We start from the raw sequence: 22709 nt of genomic DNA on the forward strand, positions 1-22709 counted from the left end.
GTTTATTCCTAAGTATTTTAATTTTTTGATGTGATTTAAATGGGATTGTTTTTACCCTCTTTTTATGATATTTCATTGTTAGTGTAAAGAGAGGTAAAAATTTCTGTATGCTAGTCTTGTATCCTGTTACCTTCCTGAATTCATTTACTAGTTCTAATTGTTTTTGTGTGTAGTATTTAGGGTTTTCTATGTAGAATATCGTGTTTTCTGCATATAAAGACAGTTTTACCTCTTTCCTTTCAATGTAGATATCTTTTATTTCTTTTTCTTGTCTGATTGTTGTGTGTAGGACTTTGATACTATGTTGAATAGAAGTCATGAGAGTGAGAATTCTTGTCTTGTTTCTGAATAAAACGAGAAGGCTTTTAGCTTTTTACTATTCAGTATTATGTTGGTTATGGGTTTGTCTACAATGACTTTAATTGTGTTGAAATATGTTCTCTATACTTTGATAAGAGTTTTTATCATGAATGGATGTTGAATTTCATCAAGTGCTTCTCCTACAGCAATAAAGATGACCATATGGGTTTTGTCTTTCCTTTTGTTAATATAATGTATCACATTGATTGATTTGCATGTATTGTACAATCCTGTGACCCTGGAATGAATCCAACTTGATCATGGTCTATGATCTTTTTTGTGTATTGTTCTGTTTAGTTTGCTAATGTTTTATTGAGGATTTTTGCATCTTATATTCATCAAAGATATTGGCCTTTAATTTTCTTTTACTTTTTTTTTTATGTTTGGTCTGGTTTTGGTATGTGGGTAATGGTGGCCATGTAGAATGAATCTGGGAGTGTTTCATCCTCTTCAGTTTTTTTGGAATAGCTGAAAAGGATAGATATTAACTCTTCTTTATATGTTTAGTAGAATTTCCCTGTGAAGCCATCCAGTCCTGGACTTCCATTTACTAGGTTTTTTTTTTTTTTTTTTAATTGCAAATTCAGTTTCACTACAAATGATCAATCTATTCAGATTGTCTCTTTCTCTTTGATTCAGTCTTGGCAAGTTATATGATTTTAGAAATAAGTATGTTTCTTTTAGGTTGTTATAATATTCTCTTATAATTTTTTTGTGTCTTTGTGGTATCATTTGTTATTTCTCCTCTTTCATTACTTATTTAAAATTTTTTTTAATTAAAAAAATTAAACTTTTTGCTTTATATTGGAGTATAGTTGATTAACAATGTTGTGTTAGTTTCAGTGGTACAACAGAGTGATCCATTAATACATATATATGTATATGTTCTTTTTCAAATTCTTTTCCCAATTAGGTTGTTGAAGAATATTGAGCACAGTTCCCTGTGCTTTTCAGTTTCTAGTCAGTTTTCAATGAGAATTATTTAACATGTAGATTTATTTTTGATATGTTCATGGGGGGAAATGAGTTCCATGTCCTACTCTGCCCATCTTGATTCATCTCCTCTGTTACTACTTTCTGATTCACACTGGCTGTTGGAATTTTCATCGTGTCATGGTCATCCTCTCAGCCTATGGCTGGATCACCTTATTTTTAAGTGTTTTCTGTGTAAACACTCCTTTATACCTGTTCTGCATCTTGAAGCAAAGGTGAAGGAGTGAATATCCTTTTCCTGAACTGTTACAGCTCTCAGCTTTCACTGTCCTGTATAGTATCCACTGTGAAGTGATTTTCAATGATACTGCTAGAACTGTCCTCAAGACTCATGGCTATGATCTTACTGCATTTATTCTTCTGGTCTCTGGATACAGTTGAGATAAATTACACTTCTGCTTTCATTATTCCAGGTATATTCTTCATCTAAATTTATTGCCAAATCTAAACTGTATAACTTAAAAGGAAATCGCTCAGAATGTAATTTCTCCAGAATGTTTTCTCAAAAGAACATCATTCCATTAAGTTGTAAGAAGATAAAATTTGACATTAAAAATTAATTTAGGAATTTCCTTCCCCCTTCCATTTAGTAAATGCTGTCTAAATTCTTGGCTATAACAAGGACTAGAGCATTGAACTAATTACTGTGGCAGTTAGCAATCATAGCCTGTTTATTTGCTAGACTCAATATAAGCTCATCCAAAATCAAATTACAATAAATGTAAAAACTAGTATTATGCTGTATAAGGTCAATTAGTGCTTTCCATTAATGAGCCCAACTTTCAAAGACAATATTGAAATTCTAACTTAAGACCTAGTAAGTATGTTTAAAGCAAAGCAAAATAATACACATGTTGATTATGTGTAGACTTGGGCAATATTTTGGAAGGTACCCACATGATTCATATTTTGTGATGTTATTTTCTTGGAAGGAGGCAACATAGTTTAACAAATAAGAACACAGATTTTGGAGTCAAAGTGTCTGGGTTCAGATTTCAGCTCTGGCATTTGCTAGTCATGTTACCTTGGATCAAATATACAAAATCTCTTAGCCTGTTTTGTCTCATTGGATGATAATAGAACTGATAAGACTGGTTGTTGTGAGGATTACAAATATAATGCAGATAAGCAGAGAACTATGTCTTATATTAAGAATTTGATAAACGGTGGCTATAATGATTTTGCTGAAGACTGGATTTTAGTGGATTATTTTGACAGGAAGCTCGTCCCCAACCAGCTTGAGAAAAAAGGGGAAGTCTGGAGGCTAGTGTTGGCTCCTGGCACAGAAAGCCAGTTCTTGAATGATATCGTAAAGGCTTGGTTCCTCTCCAATTCTTGGTCCATTCTTTCATTATTTTGGTCTCATACGTTGCCTTTGTTCTTATGTTCCCTGTGAAAACATCAGAAAATTTCTGCTTTGCCTTTTTAGTGACCAGATGCTACATCTGCTTCTCACATCTACTTAATAAGTTCTGTATGAGGAGAAGTATCAATAATTTCAGATATGCAGATGACACCACCCTTACGGCAAAAAGTGAAGAAGAACTAAAGAGCCTCTTGATGAAAGTGAAAGAGGAGAGTGAAAAAGTTGGCTTAAAACTCAACATTCAGAAAACTAAGATCATGGCATCCGGTCCCATCACTTCATGGCAAATAGATGGGGAAACGATGAAAACAATCAATTCAGTTCAGTTCAGTTGCTCAGTTGTGTCAGGACTCTTTGTGACTCTGTGACTGCAGCTCACCCGGCCTCCTATCCATCACCAGCTCCTGGAGTTTACTCAGACTCATGTCCATTGAGTGGGTGATGCCATCCAGCTCCTTTCTTCCAAGGAGCAAGTGTCTTTTAATTTCGTGGTTTCAGTCACCATCTGCAGTGATTTTGGAGAAAAGAAAAGCTATGGAAGAAAAGCTATGACCAACCTAGACAGCATATTAAAAAGCAGAGACATTACTTTGCCAACGAAGGTCCATCTAGTCAAGGCTATGGTTTTTCCAGTGGTCATGTATGGATGTGAGAGCTGGACTATAAAGAAAGCTCAGCACCAAAGAACTGATGCTTTGAACTGTGGTGTTGGAGAAGACTCTTGAGAGTCCCTTGGACTGCAAGGAGATCCAACCAGTCCATCCTAAAGGAAATCAGTCCCGAATATTCACTGGACTGATGCTGAAGCTGAAACTCCAATACTTTGGCCACCTGATATGAAGAACTGACTCATTTGAAAAGACCCTGATGTTGGGAATGGTTGAAGGCAGGACGAGAAGGGGACAATAGAGAACGTGATGGTTGGATGGCATCACCGAGTCAATGGATATGAGTTTGAGTAAGCTCTGGGAATTGGTGATGGACAGGGAAGCCTGGCATGCTGTAGTCCATGGGGTCACAAAGAGTAGGACAAGACTGAGAGACTGAACTGAACGGAACTGAACTGGGGTGTTCAGCCAGGATTCCTATTTCTTCTATTGTTCAGTTTTTCAAAAAAGCTTTGTAAGACATGAAAAGAATCAAGAAATAGGCCCAGGGGCATATATGGCTCATCATCATTTTGATATTTGAAGCAAAACAATCATAACAGCAAACTGGCTTTTAATAGTTTCAAAATTAACGTCGTTTATTTATCAAATTTAACTCTTGGGCACATAGATAAATATTTTCCTATCATGCTGTTTGAAGGGCAAATCTCAGGGTGCTTAAAACCTTAGAGAGTTATTATGCAAAATTTCTTTATATGAATGACTTAGAATTAAAAATTAATAAAGCTAAATTCTCTCATTCTAAGGTTTTTTTTTTTTTTGGTGGTGGTGGGGGAAAGGCAGTAATCTAATTCTGCCTCTTTATCATAGTGAAAATTCAGTTATCTTATTCCTCAAGTAAGGTGGGTGGGCTTGTTGAATGAAGGCCTTTTCTGTTTTATATGGACAGGGTAGGACGCAGTGTTCACAAGGTCTGTGAGATCTGGAGAACATCCAGTTGATGGAGAGAAGGCAGGATCCAGGTAGCATATACACCATATATTTGAGCAGGAGTTTTAGGGTGCTCATTTCCTCTCTTTACTTATATTTAATGGTTTGCTTAATACTTATGATTTCTTGGGCAAGAGAAGAGTGTTTTACCAGTGTGATATCTCAGGGGAAGATCTCCGTTTATAATAATTTACACTAGTAGGTACTGTAGTACCCTTAGTCCCAGCTAAATTTGAGTCCTCTATCAGCACACCTCTTCCCCTCTAACACACTACTGGGTGCCCTGGTCCTCACTCTTTCATAAGGACAGTTGTGAAAAAAGGACAATCCACATGGTCCCTTATTAAAAATAGAGATCAAGATATTTGGGGCCTAGACTGATATCTTCTTGCTGGATGGTGAGTGGGTGATGTATTGACCATAACACCAAGGAGATTCGTATTGGTGAAGTAGGAAGGAACTCATGCAGATCTCAGCTCCAGAATATTATATTCTGTCCTAATTAGAGACATGAATCCTGGTTCTAAGTATAAGGTGGGCAGAGATAGAGCTGGGCGTATAGCACAGATAGAATCAGGGACTCAGGTATCTCTAGAACTTTCTTGCTCTGTTAACTTCACTCTCAGTAGAGACTAGATTTATCCAGAGTGGCAACATGGTTGCTATTAGATCCCAAGTTTACATCACACAACTCCTCTCTCAGTAACTTTCAACTCCAGTTGGACCAACTCTTCATCAGTGTCTGTTTAAAAAGTCCTTAGAGAAAAGGCTGTGAATAGTTCATTTCAAGCCTTATTGATGAACTATGGCCTGGGGATAGATTTAGGTAGGAAAATGGACATGTTCTTGGGTGAGTTGGGAAATTCCTATGGTAAGGGGAGAGGGACATTGTACAGATAGTTCCACAGTGTCCTCTACAGAAATCCATCAACAAGAGTGGCTGCAGTTATGGATGTCATATTTTAACTGATTTAGTCACATTGTTAAATTTGGAGAGTCTGGCTCTTTGATCGTCAGCTTCAATATTCCACCTCTTGCATTTCCCTTTACATTTATTTTCAGTCTTATCAATACCAATAGTGGATAAGTCAGAGGACTTTTTCCTTCCCCAAATGCAGCCTGCAATATATAAAATTTGTTGAATTTTGCCGCATACCATTTTCTGCTGTTTATCACTTGCTTCCCTTCCTGATATTTAGATTCTTTCTTCCTCTGGTTGGTCTGGATCCAGTGGATCCACCATGGTTCTAGCGGCTTAAGCATCTGTATGCAGCTCTCCTGGAGGTGTGCACCCTGACTTTTGAGGCAGTTTGTGGCAGCATCCGGGCCTGCGCCGCTTCTCAATTTTTTCATATCTCATCTGCTCTTGATTTATTTTCTTCACTGCTCTCAGGGAAATCATCCTCTACGCCAGTGTTCAAAATCCCCTGGGGCTCCATTTCTTCACTCATTTCACTTCACTTTTGTGACCTGTCTGGATCTATTTTCTCTTCTTTGGAGCCTTTCCGTGGATTGGCAGCAAGCTACTTCTCACTTGGCTTCCTTTCATACTCCCTGTAACAGCTGGTTGAAATGTTTACTGTGCATTTTAAGCTGTATGTTACATAACTCTAGTCCCCTAGCATAGAATAGGTAACCATACAACATTTATTGAATCCATGAATTAATCAATTATTGGCTGAAAAAATGAATTTATCGTGGGGGAAACTAGGATTGAAATGTAAATAGAAATATACAAATACATATATTGCACTTGAGCACTATATTACTGCTCAATAATAATAATAATGAGAGCTAGGTGTTTCATTGAGCACCTAGATCCTCATGGTGAATATTCCTTTCTTATTAATTTACAAAATATCCCAGAAATAATGAATCCACCTAACCTCTAAATATGTTAATAAATAATAAACCATGGCATACCATCTTAAGATTTAGGTAAGCCGTTTCAACTTCAATATTAAATTGGTCTCACTGAAAAAGCAAGATTAATCATGAAGTTATCAATATCTATTTCACAAAATGGGGTGGGGAAAATCACTGTATAATTTGATGAAATAAAAGTGAAAACAAGGCCTGAAACTTACTTATACCAGTTAATCAATACATGAGATAGAGGGTATCTGATTACAATTATTAATATGTACCAGAAATCTTATCACCTATGACTTATAAAATGCTCTAGCAAGTTTGAAGTACTGGTAATCATTTGGCTTAAATGACTATTGAATAAAAAATGAGCTGTTACACAGTGGACATGGAGGGAGCTCAAATAGGGTAAGTTTATGCTATAATTTGGAGAAGGCAATGGCAACCCACTCCAGTACTCTTGCCTGGAAAATCCCACAGATGGAGGAGCCTGGTAGGCTGCAGTCCACGGGGTCGTGAAGAGTCAGATACAACTGAGCGACTTCACTTTCACTTTTCACTTTCATGCATTGGAGAAGGAAATGGCAACCCACTCCCGTGTTTTTGCCTGGAAAATCCCAGGGACGGCGGAGCCTGGTGGGCTGCTGTCTATGGGGTCGCACAGAGTCGGACACGACTGAAGCGACTACGCAGCAGCAGCATGCTATAATTTGAGACCAGCTAGAATTTATTTTTTAGAAGTGATTCTTTGTGAAAATAGTAAAGGATGTTTGGAGGTAGTGGCTGGTATTATATACCTGTGAAATTTAAAAAATCATATAAAAGGAAAACGAGGCATATGTAACCACAGTTATTCACTAAATAACTGTATCCTTGGGAATGTGAACATAATATGATGCTTCATGAATCCTGCCCAACACCCAAGGCCTCTGTCTAAATGCTCCCCCCACCACACCTCCCATCAGCTCCTTTATTTATCACACTAGTCTTTGGCCACTGTTGATGGAGTCAGATGAGTACCTGCTCTGTGCGGATTCTCCAGAATGACAATGACCTCTAGGATGAGGCAGCTGCCAAGGGCAGAAGAAATATTACAGCACTTTCTTCAATGTAGTTGCATCCCTGCTTTTGCACATGGCACTTGAATCTTTCCAGTAAAATTTCCTTTTCTGCTGAAATCTATTAAACATTCCTTACTGCTGAGGCTATGGTGAAATATGGTAGCATTGAAAACAGTTACGTTTTCTGGAAAATATTTGGCAAAAGGTATGTTAAGAATATTAAAAATGTTCGTATCTGTATAATCATTTATCACACTTCTAGGAGTGTATCAGAAAGGATTTATCAGATTCATATACTTGAATGTTTATGTACAGTATAGTTTATGATACTGAAAAATCAGAAAAATTAAATGCTCAAAAATTTGAATACTAAAAAAAAAAATTTGAATACTAGCAAACTGATGTGTCTGTATTTTGTAATGATATACAGTTACTTATTTATTCTTCCATTTGTTTGGCAGTACCCAGTCTTAGTAGTGGCACAGAGGATCTTTAGTTACGGCTTGTGGGATCTAGTTCCCTGACCAAGGGTCACACCTGGGTCCCCTATATTGGGAGCATGGAGTCTTAGCCACTGGACCACCAGGGAAGTCCCCTACAATAAAGACTCAATAACTGTTTTTCTAAAACAAGTGTTAAATTGTTTTAGAAAAAAAATTTAATGGTATAGCAAACTACTATGCTATGTCATTAAATGGAAAATTTGCATACAAAATACATTATGATTTCAGTATCGTGATTTAAATATGTATGTGTATATAATGAATACAAGAAAAGCATAACAAGGTACCCGAATGTTCAAATGGTAATTTTTGAGCAGGAGAACTAAATATGGCTTTTTTTTTTTTACTGCTTTCTTATATAGTCTATGTTTCTTACAATTATCATGTATGTGAATAGAAAAACCCTATTAAAATTTTGTGTAAAATAATGTCTTATTTTAGTGTTATAAGGAACGAGTTTTTTTTTTGTTGCATGACAAACTTTGGAAAACTCAAAATGGTATATTTATTCCATGTTGTGCAGTAGAAGAAAGTGTGTTCTTTGTATTTTCAATAGCAGCATATTAAATCTAAAACCAACAGTATTAAACTATCAGCTGTATCAAGATTTAAATGGAAATACATTTGAACTTATTCACAGTTGTCCTGTTTTAAAAATAAACCAACATTTATTTTAAGTAATGAAGATTAAATACATTGCAATAACATTATTTAATGTGAATATAACTTTGCCAAATTTTAATAAGATAGCAGTTTAGAGAGATACATGCACAGGTTGAATATATACTTTTTAAAACAGTAAGGAATATTTTATGATATATAATCTTTCACCACAAAATATATATACTTCTCAGATCTGAAATAAAAGTAACATGACTACCTGGGACTGGAATAACACCTTTACAAGTAATATAATTTTTATACATGACTACAGAAACATCATTATACAAATAGGCCACTCAGCTGGCATATTTCGGCAGTGTGAATCTATAAGACACGGGTTGGGTTTCACAACAGCTTCTGGAACCTGACAACTACTGCTTAGCGAGTCTTTGTATGAAATGCGCAGTAGCAGGTACAAGTGGGCCGCAGTTGCTAATAGCTAAATAGGCACGAAAGCTTTGCTGCCCTTTGGAAATTGGGCATGGCAGTCTTAAGCTCTTCTCTCCTGTTGCTCCTCTTGAGGTTTAATATATTCTAAGTACCTCATGGGAAATAGATGGGGAAACATGGAAACAGTGTCAGATTTTATTTTTTTGGGCTCCAAAATCACTGCAGATGGTGACTGCAGCCATGAAATTAAAAGACGCTTACTCCTTGGAAGGAAAGTTATAACCAGCCTAGATAGAATATTCAAAAGCAGAGACATTACTTTGCCAACAAAGGTCCATCTAGTCAAGGCTATGGTTTTTCCTGTGGTCATGTATGGATGTGAGAGTTGGACTGTGAAGAAAGCTGAGTGCCAAAGAATTGATGCTTTTGAACTGTGGTGTTGGAGAAGACTTGAGCATCCCTTGGACTGCAAGGAGATCCAACCAGTCCATCCTAAAGGAGATCAGTCCTGGGTGTTCATTGGAAGGACTGATGCTGAAGCTGAAACTCCAATACTTTGGCCACCTCATGCGAAGAGTTGACTCATTGGAAAAGACCCTGATGCTGAGAGGGATTGGGGGCAGGAGGAGAAGGGGACGACAGAGGATGAGATGGCTGGATGGCATCACCGACTCAGAGCACATGAGTTTGGGTAAACTCCGGGAGTTGGTGATGGACAGGAAGCCTGGCATGCTGCGATTCATGGGGTCGCAAAGAGTTGGACACGACTGAGTGACTGAACTGAACTGAAGTACTTTCATGTGGAAATCAAAAATAACAGAACAAGAGCAGACTAGGGAGAGGACATTTTTCCCAGTAAAATTTTCCAAATCAACACTTTCATCCAGTTTCTGACATCAGTTCTTTGAGTGGGCATCATCTACCTAATGCAAAACATGGAGAATGTGGCTTTGCTTTGTTGAGTTGCAAAGGGAAAGAGCTTTTGTTCAGAGCTGTAGACAAGTCAGTTCAGTCCACATAATCTATTTTCTCCTTTAATTCTGAAATGCAGCCCATGCTCATTTGGTAGTGAGGTGTTGTACAAGAATGTTTTTCTTCTCCTTCTTTAAGGTGACTTCACAGACAGGTTTCAAGTGTGTTACTCAACCTCAATGCATGGGGCAGGCTTCTTGGTAGAGGAGTTTCCATTTTCTGAGGGGCGGTAGGAGAGTGTGCTCATTTTTGTCGACAGGTTTGAGTGGGATTTGGCCTTTGGGGGAATGTATTTCAGAAGCTGTAGAAAATATTTTTTAAATTTTTTTCCTAGAAAGCCATAAAAGAGAGGATTCAGGCAATTGTTAAAATAAGCCAAGCAAATAGTGATGGGCATGGCAGTGTCAACAATATCTTCAATTTTACAGTCACGGATGAGGCCCAACTGAATTAACACATCCATAAAAGTGAATATCTGGTGGGGAACCCAGGAAAAGAAAAAGAAAAGCACGATTGCCAAAATTATCTTGAAAATATCATCTTTTCTTGGTTTGTTCTTCTGAATTTCATAAGCCTTCTTGAGGGTCTTCCAAATAAGAGTGTAGCTTGTAAGAATGATCAGAAAAGGAAACAAGAATCCCAATATATTCTTGGTGAGGCCCAGCCCTACCGGGAGGGTAGAATTTTGGGATTCGTAATGGAAAGCGCAAACGGTGATATTGGTATTCTCGATGAAAAATACATTGCGGTGGATTATAGTTGGCAAACTGGCCAAACCTGCCAGCAGCCAAATAATGATGCAGGTGACTTTGGCCACAAGCATTGTGCGCCGGAGGCGGGACTTCATTGGGTGAACAATAGCCAGGTAGCGGTCAATGCTTAGACATGTAAGTAGAAACACGCTGGCATAGAGGTTGAAACTGACACTGGCTGAAGCGATCTTACATAGGTAATTGCCGAAGGGCCAGCGGTATTCCATAGCAGTGTAGACAGCCCACAGTGGCAAAGTCAGTAAAAAGCATAAGTCAGCCAGAGCTAAATTCAAAAGAAAAACACTGGCCACAGTCTTCAGTTTCATGTAAAAGTAAATGACAATCACCACCAAGCTGTTTCCAAATATCCCCACCACAAAGATAATACTGTATAAAGTAGGGATCATGATAAATATGTAATTGTGCCTTCCAGCTTTGGGACAATCATCTTGGATTCTTTTAATACCATCTTCAGTGGAAGAGTTGAGGATCATTTTGATCTCTTGGGTTAGTCAGTCTCAGACACTATGCCAAATGCACCTAGAAAAAATAAAAATGAAAAAGATGAAAAAAAATGAAATTTCTAGTTGTAAACAAATAGTTTTATTTCTTATTCATAAATACAGTACCTCAACTTTAGTTTTAGGGAAAAAAAATCAGATCATATTTTCTGGAGAAAAGCTGTAAGCAGAGAAAAATCTAAGATTGCACATTTAAATTAAGTTTCAGAACACATTGCTTTTCTATGGAATGATAAATATCCCCCAGATTAGTGGAAGTGGGTTCCTAGGTGAATATTCACATAGGTCCTTTGCCTTTTTTTCTAAGAGTAAATCCTAGATTAAAAAACATAATATAAATCTCGGAAAATACTACTGAATTAAATTAGTTATTCAGAAAGACTTGAGCTTTTCCTTAGGTAAGCAAGGCTAATTGTCTTAAACCTCAGAAATGTGACATAGCTGTACCTTATTCTTTGAACCATTTCTTTCATCTCACAATCTTAGGTATAAAAATTATTAGCATCCTCTCTTAAGTGGTTGGAATTGCTGCCTCTAGGTTACTGAGGAATTGATTTAGGAGGGGATAAAAGGGAAGGCTGAAGGCTTTGGGGAACAGCATTCTTTGTATGGTTTTCCAGGTCATTACATGCAGTCACCACTTATTCTTTTTCTTTTTTTAATATAAATTTATTTAATTGGAGGCTAATTACTTTACAATATTGTATTGGTTTTGCTATACATCAACATGAATCCACCATGGGTGTACATGTGTTCCCCATCCTGAACCCCCCCTTCCACCTCCCTCCCCATACCATCCCTCTGGGTTATCCCAGTGCACCAGCCCCGAGCATCCTGTATCATTCTTTAACTTCCAACTCCATGTAGCAAAAGGGCCTGAATCTACTAACTTTTGTCCCCACAAGCCATTTCTGGAGTTTAATCTCAATTAACCATTTGTTTAATAAAAGATGTAAAATGAATGGATTAGGTCAAGATTACCAATAAAATGTGTTTTATTGGGGTTCAAGGCGGCAGCAGAAGTTCTTTAGGATTTTAGGAAGAATCAGATGCTCTGAAATGAGCTCCATAAAGACCTCTGCAAATATTTGCTCCAATATTTTATGTAATCAACAATCAAGCTTTTCATTGATGTGATTTAGAGAAGCATCATAGTCTGCCCTAGACAAGAGTCTATCTAAAAACCCTTGGAGGGAAGCTGAAGGTGCTGTGATGGTCACATGGCAGGATGGGGCACAGCCATGCTCTGAGGTGAAAGGCAGCCCTAGGCATCGGCTAGGCTGGCCAGGCAGGGGAGGGATGTTGGGAAGGACCCCATTGCTCCACCAGGAGTGGGTCCCTAGATGAGCATGGGTCCCTAGATTTGCTTCCTCTTGTAGCAAAGTGTCCGGGGTAAGAAGAGGAACAGGAATAGGACACTTCTAGTCTGCCCAGGAGAGCTGCACGTAGAGTCTGGGAGAGCTGGCTGAACACATGCACCTAAGGTAGTAGTGAGGTGGTGCTGTGAGAGGATGAGTCTCAGTTAGCTAGATTATAAAACATAACACTGGCAAAAAGAGGTTCTTAAGTGGCCTCTTTGCCTCCCCCAAGGCGGGCAGTTATTCTCCCTACCTGAGGTTTTTGGCTCTACACCCTCTTTATCTTCTCCTTTTGTAGTCAGAGCTGTATGAACTAAATCCCTTTCTTACCTTTTCATTCACAGGGGTCTCAGCATCCACCAACAAGCAAATGTCACATGCTCTGTGGGGCCTTCCTAACTTGCCTGAGCAATTGGCTGTTCCATTTTCTTGTGCTCTTTTGGCACTTTGGATGTAGGTTTTGACCTATATATTGTAATGGCATGTTGACTTATCTGTCTTCTCCACTAGTTTGTCAGTGATTTGAGGATAAGGCCTGTTTGGAATCATCTTGTTCACTAGTGTAAACCCTCATACCTTCCAGAAGGCAGATGATAAATAAGAAAACAAGTGGACACATGAATGGGTGAATATTATATAATTTAAAGTTGTAAGTGGAGAGTATTGAGACTAATTTCTAGGGGGCTAATGAAATCAATTTACATTCTGCTCCCAAAGAATCTGATAGAAAATGCTCAGTGTCAACCTGAGCCTCACCTTTGATAATAAGCTAAAACCTAAACCCAACACAATTTAAATTGACAAAATAAACCCTTGGCACTTTTAGAAATCTGTAGTTTACAAAACAAAAGAAGATGAAAATAAGGAATAATTTAACAGAAACTAGGGCTAGGTTATGAGGGAGGTTTGATGTATTTCTGTTTCACCCAGAAGGATTTCTCTATACTTTCCTGATTTTTCAGTTTTTAAAGAAGTTATAGTTACTAAAATTATGCCAATTTAGAAGTACATATTCATTTAGGTAAACAAGTATTCTCTATTAAAAAGTAAATGCTTTATAAATGGCTAGCAGTCATTTACACCTTAATGTGGATTAATTATTTGTTCTTCTTCTAATATCTAGTTGAGATAAGTTGGATTTTGCCTAGGAAAAATTGAAAATGTCAAGGTTTTAGAATCTCAAAGATTAAAAGTGTCCTGGGTTGAACTCCATAACTCTGTAACTGAAAATAGGGAGAGTTAAATATTTGTTTCAATCTGGGCATAAGGGCACTAAAAGGAAGGAATAAATTTGGGTGCCCCGAGTTGGGTGCCCAAGAGCAGGGAGGAAATTCTCTTTCTTCTCTTCATCTTACTTTGAGGGCACACAACTCTGGTTGGTTCCATTAATTTTTGTCTAGATGGGGTAGAATTTTATTGAGTAGGCCTGAACTGTAACCATCATTTATAAAAGAATTCCTGTGGAAAATTTTGTATTTGAAAGGACCAATTTATAAACATGGATTTGTAGTCCAATTCTTTCACATTGTGAGGTCAGCCTTTTCATAAGTTTCCATCGATCCATATTGACTAATATAAAAGGTTGCTCTGAACAACTAGAGCAACATCCCTGGAAATTTGAGTGAGGTATCTATTGTTTTAATGAGTATATTACTTGAGAAACTCTGAGCATAGCCCTGAATATACTAATTGGAAGAACATTTTATATAAATGTTTATGTAAGTAATGACCAAGACTTCCTACCTAGTAAGGAGAGAAGGAGAGGAACTTCAGTGATGAAAACATCAGGAACAAGCACGAGGAAGCAGAAATGCAAAGAGTGCATTCATCAGGCAGTTATCCATTCATCCCACATTCACTCAACACCTATTATGTGTTGGGGTAAGGAATGCAAAGTGAATAAAATCACAGTCCTTCTGCTCCTCCTGATAATTTGAGTCTAGCTGGGGGATTAGGAGTCTTAAAGCCAGAATTGTCTCTAATGTGTTGAATCCTTATACCATTCCATAGGCATGTGAAATATTCTATATTTATTACTGACCCTGCCTAGTGGTGAGGATTTCCGAGAATGATCAGGGACGCGTCCTAGAGATGGTACGTAGGCTTTGGAGGATGTATGGAAATCAGAGTGGTTAGCACTTAGAGGCAAGCATCTGGCCAGCTAAGGTAGACCAGAGATTTTGTCATCGCTTGAACTTCTCCTTCTTTATGAATGCCTGCAGCTGCATCTATGGGAAACTGCTCCTGTAAATTTATAGATACTGCAAGACCTTCTGGGTATGGATGGTGTACGAATGTGTACTGGATGGAAGGGTGACACAGGCCATATGGGTGTGCAAAGAATATTGTTCTCTTAGTCTGCACTATCGTCACTCGTAGGCTTCCCTAGAGAAAGCTGCTCCTGAGAAAGAGAGAAAAATGGAACTCCTATGATTGGAGTCGCCTTCGATTTATAATGAATAAATGGAAAAGACTAGGCTGCTTCTCTTTGAAGCTTGAAAGGATGCTATTTTGGTGAGCAGCTGAAGGAGGAAAAGATGTGATCTTCAAACTTTTGAGTCCCAGAAAGCAGCTTTTTTTTGTTTGTTTGTTTTGTTCTGCTGCTTCTCCCAGTAGGGTTACAGGATATTGAGTGAAAACAATATCGCTCTATTGTGACAGAGTGATATTGGGGCCACCTCTCTCTATTTCTGGGTCTTGCTGTAGCTTTTACTCAGGCTCTGTGGTTTACATGAACTCCACAACATCATTTCCTCTTGGGGGAAAGAAGATGGAATTCAGAGTCAAAATGCTTATAAATGAATCTTCCTTTACCACTTACAGATAAGTGTAGCTCTGAATAAGTCATCACATTTCTCTGAATGTAAGTCTCAGTTTCCTCATCTATAAGAAATGGGAGCAATGCCTCTTATTGCACTAAATTGTTGTTGTAATTAAATGAGATAACTTAAAAGTACTGAGTCTAAGTCTTACTCTCAAGCAGTAAGTATTTAATAAGTGTGTTTTATGTGGATCTTACTATTATTATTTTGAATGCAAAGAAAGGGCTGGTTCAGCCATGAGACAAAAAAGCATGAGAAATTAAAAAAAAAAAAAGTTTATCACCGGTAAGCTCTTTTTCCTGCCATTAAAAGGTTAAAACACCAAGCTGTTGTTCTTTCAAAGTATGAGTAAAAAATAATCTTAAGCAGCTGAATACATTTTCCATGAGTCAGGTGGGAACTCTCAGTCTGCTGCAAACACAAGGTTGGCTCATGGTGGCCACACCACATTTATCTACTGGTTGTTTAGTAGGAATTACCTTGCAGTCTTTGACAGCTTCCCTGGTTCTTAAAAACAAACCTAAGAAAGATTTTCTTTTTATCTTTTTTTTTAAATTCTAAGAATATTTCCCCAAGACTTTCGTTTAGAATATTTTTTGACTTTTCAAGAACAGTTTTGTATTTTTTTCTTAATTTTTACTGGAATATAGTTCCTTCACAATATTTTGTTAGTTTCTACTGTAAAGCAAAGTGAATCAGCTTTACATATACATGTATCCTCTCTTTTATGGATTTTCTTCCCATTTAGGTAACCACAGAGCACTGAGTTCCCTATATGGTAGGTTCTCATTAGTTATCTATTTTCTACATAGTATCAATAATGTATATATGTCAATGCCAGTCTCCCAATTCTTCCCACCTCACCCTTCCCCTTGGTATCCATACATCTGTTCTTTATGTCTGTGTCTCTACTTCTGCTTTGCAAATAAGGCCATCATACCATTTTTCTAGATTCCACATACATGACTTAATATATGGTATTCACTTTTCTCTTTCTGACTTACTTTACTCTGTATGACAGTCTCTGCTGCTGCTGCTGCTAAGTCATGTCAGTCGTGTCCGACTCTGTGCGACCCCATAGACTGCAGCCCACCAGGCTGCTCTGTCCCTGGGATTCTCTAGGCAAGAACACTGGTCCACCACATTTCTAAAAATTGATTAGAATATTAATACCTCCTTAAGCTTTTATTCAAGCCCAAACCAATCTAATTAATTTGTCCATTAGAAGCTCCTTTATAAATGAGTTTGCAATCTGAAGAAAAAAAAATACTCTGAAGTTTCCTATGATAATAAAGACAGAACTAAAAGACCAAGTAATTATATTTTGGGATAATCTATCAAAGTATCTTTCTTAAATATCAGAAAGAGTAGGTCAGTGTCTGTAAGTTTCTTGTCATGATGGAGAGCTCAATAAACCATCCTGTTCAAAAGGCATTCTCTTTATTGATCCTATCTTATAATTCAGACATTAGAAAGCAACTGATTTTGCTCCTGTGTGTTTTTCCCCCAGTAATGAGAGAGGCATTCTACAGGGAACAACTCTTAAGTCAGTATCTGTTTGTGAATTAATTGAATCATAGAAGCTGGCACTAAACTTTTTAGAGTTTCTACTTGTTCCTTTTTCAAATCCACTTGTTCTTATATCTTAACCTTCTGTTCTTATTTTATGGGGTCTATTTCTATCCTTACCTCCTTAAACATTTTGAACATCTGTATGTTAAGAGCCCCTATTCAATTGCTTTACTGTTTGTAGTTCTTCAGATGTAAATTCTATTTGTTTCATCTACAGACATGAAGGCATTTGCCTTCATTTTAGGTTTTGTAGTCTTTGACTGTGAGTCCATCTCTAGTGAAAATTAGCTTCTGTAGGAGGTCTGAGTGTCTGGATGGTGGTGGTGGGTGAAATTTCTGCTTGGACATACAACTCTCAGGTGATCTGGAAAAGTTTTTAGAGCTGGTTCTCAGCCTGGTTTTCTACCCCTTACTTTGCAGTTATTGCATAATAGGCCCTCTGTGCTGTGTTTAGTCACTCAGTCATGTCGTGTCTGACTCTGCAACATCACAGTCTGCAGCCCATCAGGATCCTCTGTCCGTGGGGATTCTCCAGGCAAGAATACTGGAGTGGGCTGCCATTCCTTCCTCCAGGGGATCTCCCCAACCCAGGGATCGAATCCAGGTCTCTTCTTTACCATCTGAGTCACCCCAAAGTACTGGAGTGGGTAGCCTATCCCTTCTCCAGGGAATCTTTCTGACCCAGGAACCTGGGGTTTCCTGCACTGCACACAGGTTCTTTACCAACTCAGCTACCAGGGAAGCCATTAGGCCCTCTACCCATTCTCAAATTTTTACTGGTCTACAGAAGTTATTTTAGTCTTAGATCATAATGGGCAGTAGTTTTCCAGTTCCTGGCTTTAACCAGGAAATCCAGTTTCAGTTGCCTTCAGTACATGAGTCTAATGGTCTTTACTTCCATTCTGGTAAAGTCATTAGAACTTTATCTCAACTGTGTATCTGGTGTTGGTTTGTCCCTGGCCCATGTGGTCTTAATTCTTCTTCGGTGCTCTAACGTGATATTTACTGTAGAGAAAAAAGGTTAATATCCATGATTGCTTAATCCATTGTCCTCATCTTGACTGGAAGTTGCTCTACACATTATTTGGTGATAATAGTTAAGTTGCTTGGATCCAATAAGCTTTAGACTATAGTCTTGTCCTTCTTCTTGCTCCACCCTCTCCATTGTGCCCTTTGATGAAGCATCCAAGTCTTTCTGGATGACACTCTCATTTATGCTGGGAATCCTCGAAGCCATGTAGAAGAAAGCATGGCAGAAAGTCTATATTATAAGGCATGTGACCTACTCTCAAGTCAGATACACAGGAGAATGCCATGCTTTTGTTTGATAATCCCAGCCTAACTCCTTCTCTGTTACTTTCCCTGGAGATGATTTCATTTGCCTCTGCAATTCCCAGATGAATCTTTCTCTTAATACAAAAATACGTAATAAAAGTATTAATGCCATATTAATTAAATACTTAAGATTCAATCTTCTCAAACTTAGTGCATACAAGTGTGGTATGTCTAAGTGGTTAAGTAGTGGTTTCTGACCCTCTTACTAAATCAATATCATCCACCATGGCCTCCCTCAGAGGAAATGAAAGCAGTGCAAACTACTTTCTTATTTCTGTTCATACCAAGTGTAAACAACTCTGGTGACAGTGGTTAAATGTTCTGTCATTCTCAACCAGTCCTACCCTTTGCTTTGTACAAAATAGTGCAAGAAGCTAAAGAACTCAGCTATGAAGGAAATTCAGAAGTTCTTTCCAAGTTAGGGAATAAATTTCAAGGAAAGTATAATGTTAATACTAAATTTTTGCTTCTTGGAAATTATTCAATACTTTAATATCTAATAATGTAACACTTGCTTTATTGACTATGCCAAAGCCTTTGACTGTGGATCACAATAAACTGTGGAAAATTCTGCAAGAGATGGGAATACCAGACCACCTGACCTGCCTCTTGAGAAATCTGTATGCAGGTCAGGAAGCAACAGTTAGAACTGGATATGGAACAACAGACTGCTTCCAAATAGGATAAGGAGTACGTCAAGGCTGTATATTGTCACCCTGCTTATTTAACTTATATGCAGAGTACATCATGAGAAACACTGGGCTGGAAGAAGCACAAGCTGGAATCAAGATTGCCGGGAGAAATATCAATAACCTCAGATATGCAGATGACACCACCCTTATGGCAGAAAGTGAAGAGGAACTAAAAAGCCTTTTGATGAAAGTGAAAGAAGAGAGTGAAAAAGTTGGCTTAAAGCTCAGCATTCAGAAAACGAAGATCATGGCATCCGGTCCCATCACTTCATGGGAAATAGATGGAGAAACAGTGGAAACAGTGTCAGACTTTATTTTCTGGGGCTCCAAAATCACTGCAGATGGTGACTGCAGCCATGAAATTAAAAGACACTTACTTCTTGGAAGGAAAGTTATGACCAACCTAGATAGCATATTGAAAAGCAGAGACATTATTTTGCCAACAAAGGTCCATCTAGTCAAGGCTGTGGTTTTTCCAGTGGTCATGTATGGATGTGAGAGATGCACTGTGAAGAAGGCTGAGCACGGAAGAATTGATGCTTTTGAAGTGTGGTGTTGGAGAAGACTCTTGAGAGTCCCTTGGACTGCAAGGACATCCAACCAGTCCATTCTGAAGGAGATCAGCCCTGGGATTTCTTTGGAAGGACTGATGCTAAAGCTGAAACTCCAGTACTTTGGCCACCTCATGTGAAGAGTTGACTCATTGGAAAAGACTCTGATGCTGGGAGGGATTGGGGGGCAGGAGGAGAAGGGGACGACAGAGGATGAGATGGCTGGATGGCATCACTGACTCGATGGACGTGAGTCTTGGTGAACTCCGGGAGTTGGTGATGGACAGGGAGGCCTGGCGTGCTGCGATTCATGGGGTCGTAAAGAGTCGGACATGACTGAGTGACTGAACTGAACTGAACTGAATCTACAATTAAATTTCTCTCCACCTGAGAAGCTCCTGTTTATCAGGAGCTTAAATAAGTTGGTTGTGATGAATACCCCAATTCCCCAAACAACTCTCTTCATTCCTATGGTATTTCCTCCCACTCTTGTCTGTCCTAAACTCTTGGGTATTTCTGTTGTATGAGTTGTTGTTGTTGTTCTTTAATTTCAAAAAGAAAATATAAGGATGAAAGATATGTGATTAAGTCTAATCAGGTGCTTAAAAATCTTCCTTTAACATGTTGGTGTTAATGAAAAATATTCTTATTATGTTAAATATAGAAGGTCATGGAAGATTTTCTAGTGAATATAGAAGGAGACTCCAGAAACTAGGAGAAAAGGAAAATGACATCTAATTTGGAAAAAATCTTGTACATAAATGAACCCCTGTCCTTTAATACTCCCAAATTCCTCACACTTGTGGACTCACAGAATTTCACCCAGGGAATCATAATCACATAATCATAATCACATTTCAGAAGATCAGTATCTCAGGAGGCAACATCATTTTAATGCTATGGGTTTTGGAGACTGTTTACAGGCCTCTTTTTCAACAGATGAAAGAGGCAGTTCCTAGGTGGGCATCTCAGTCAGCAACAGCTGCTTTATCCAACTTTGTGAACAAAACCCCAGATTTCATATGGGAAGCCATTCCACATTTGCATCTTTGAGACTTTAAATCAGGAGCAGAAACTGTTTACTTCATTTCAAATTCCACTTTAAGGGGTATGAGGAAAGTTATTGGGAAGGAAAGGATGCACTAATTAATTTATACCCCTAAGAAATGATGATAATATTATAGAATTTCCATGTATTATGAGTTTTATGCTAGAGATTATTGGCCACATGACAATTCATTGCAGATTAAAGTTTTTAATGTTATATAAATCACATAGCCATAAATTTTAATGAAGCTAGGAGGATTAAATATTCAGTATATTGTACATGTTCCCCCAAAGTGCCCAATTTCCTGATTGCAGCAGGAATATTCTTTGAATGATAGTCTACAAATTGGTCCTGCACAATGTGTAAGGAGGCCTGGGTTCTAAGTTTGGCTTTTCAGATCATTGGCTAGGTGACCCTGAATGAGTCACTTAGCTTCTCCAGACCTCTCTATTGTCATGCTTCAAAAAACCTTTTGAAACACTGAAATTTCATAATCTTTCTTCTGATAGGTATGCATCTTTTGAAGACAAAGGCAATAATGGCTTGACAAGTAGAAATTACCTGATAAATCATAAAATTAGCCAACTATTTATCTGTTGATATAGGTATTATTAGTGTCATAATGGTTTAGTAACATTGTATAACTAAATCTAAGAACTCTTTTTTTTTATTAAAAATGAAATGAAAAGAATTTTGCCTTTTATTGAAGATAAATAAGCTGTACTTAAGATCACTAAGTAGAGTTAAGCTGACTCACTGGAAAAGACCCTGATGTTGGGAAAGATTGAGGACAGGAGGAGAAGGGGGTGACAGAGGATGAGATGGTTGGATGGCATCACTGACTCAATGGACATCAGTTTGAGCAAACTCCAGGAGATAGTGAAGGACAAGGAAGCCTGGCGTATTTCAGTCTTGAATTTGCAAACAGCTGGACATGACAGAGTGACTAAATAACATAAGTTCATTATGTTATAGTGATAGTAGGTTTTTCTTCCGATTTTTTTTTTTTTTTTAGATTAATTATCTATCCAAAGAAATGTTTCCTCAGCAGAGCATTTGGATATCTGGTTGTGACTCTAGGTTGATGAAGTCAAGATTATAGGTTTGGACATGATCTAGACAGAGGATGAGATGGTTGGAAAGCATCACTGATTCAATGGACATAAACTTGGGCAAACACTGGAGATGGTGAGGGACAGGAAGGCCTGGCATACTCCAGTCCATGGGGTCTCAAAGAGTCAGACACGACTTAGCGACTGAACAACAACAACATGATCTTGACTAGCTATTTTTACTCCATTTATGATCAAAGACTGTGAACCTCTCATGCACCCCTGTGTTATTCACTGGCAGTTCCAGTTGCCAGGGGAAAGACAGATTGGTTCGTGGTTGCAAGACAAAATTAAAAGCATACTTTGCTGTTAGGGAGTCAAGATAACATCAATATGAAAAAAGTGGCACCATGTGCTATTATTAAAATAAGTTATTTGAAATGAACCTACTCTCAAATTCTTTGTGAGAAAAATACAACTTTTTAAAGTTTAGCAAATGCTTACAGTAGTTCGGGCCTTCCCTGGTGGCTCGGATAGTAAAGAATATGTCTGCAGTGCAGGAGACCTGAGTTTGATCCTTGGGTTGGTAGGATCCCCTAGAGAAGAGAATGGTAGCCCACTCCAATATTCTTGCCTGGAGAATTCCATGGACAGAGGACTCTGGCAGGCTACCATCCATGGGGCTGCAAAGAGTCGGACATGACTAACGGACTAACACTTTCTCTTTCTTACAGTGGTTCAGTTGCCTAGGTAACACATAGAGGTGAGGTCAGAGTATTATAAAGGAACCTCACAGTAATATAATATGTAGTATAATACTTCAAAGTATTATATTAGTTAATGCTTTCAAGAGTTAAATGGACTTTTGTGCTAAGAAAATGAGCTGAAGAATTGATGCTTTTGAACTGTGGTGTTGGAGAAGAGTTTTGAGAGTCCCTTGGACTGCAAGGAGATCAAACCAGTCAATCCTAAAGGAAATCAGTCCTGAGTATTCATTGGAAGGACTGATGCTGAGCTGAAGCTCCAATACTTTGGCCACCTGATGCGAAGAGCTGACTCATTAGAAAAGACCCTGATCCTAGGAGAGATTGAAGGGAGGAAGAGAAAGGGATGACAGAAGGTGAGATGGTTGGATGGCATCACCAACTCAATGGACATAAGTTTGAGCAAACTCTGGGAGATGGTGAAGGACAGGGAAGCCTGACATGCTGCAATCCATTGGGTCGCAAAG

At 38.2% G+C, this 22709-nt stretch overlaps 1 protein-coding gene across 2 annotated transcripts in view; it reads right to left on the reverse strand.

The window, feature by feature from the left end:
* Positions 1–8393: 8393 nt before the first annotated feature.
* Positions 8394–22709, reverse strand: part of AGTR1 (angiotensin II receptor type 1) — a 55581-nt gene continuing 41265 nt past the window's right edge. Inside the window, exon 2 of one of the 2 annotated variants that reach the window (XM_024990377.2) lies at positions 8394–11067. In XM_024990377.2, the coding sequence (XP_024846145.1) occupies positions 9942–11021 (1080 nt within the window). In that variant the 5' untranslated portion in view covers positions 11022–11067 and the 3' untranslated portion in view covers positions 8394–9941. 2 annotated transcript variants of the gene reach the window in all.

The sequence above is a fragment of the Bos taurus genome, chromosome 1 (genome assembly GCF_002263795.3).
Source record: "Bos taurus isolate L1 Dominette 01449 registration number 42190680 breed Hereford chromosome 1, ARS-UCD2.0, whole genome shotgun sequence".
NCBI classification, from domain to species: domain Eukaryota; kingdom Metazoa; phylum Chordata; class Mammalia; order Artiodactyla; family Bovidae; genus Bos; species Bos taurus.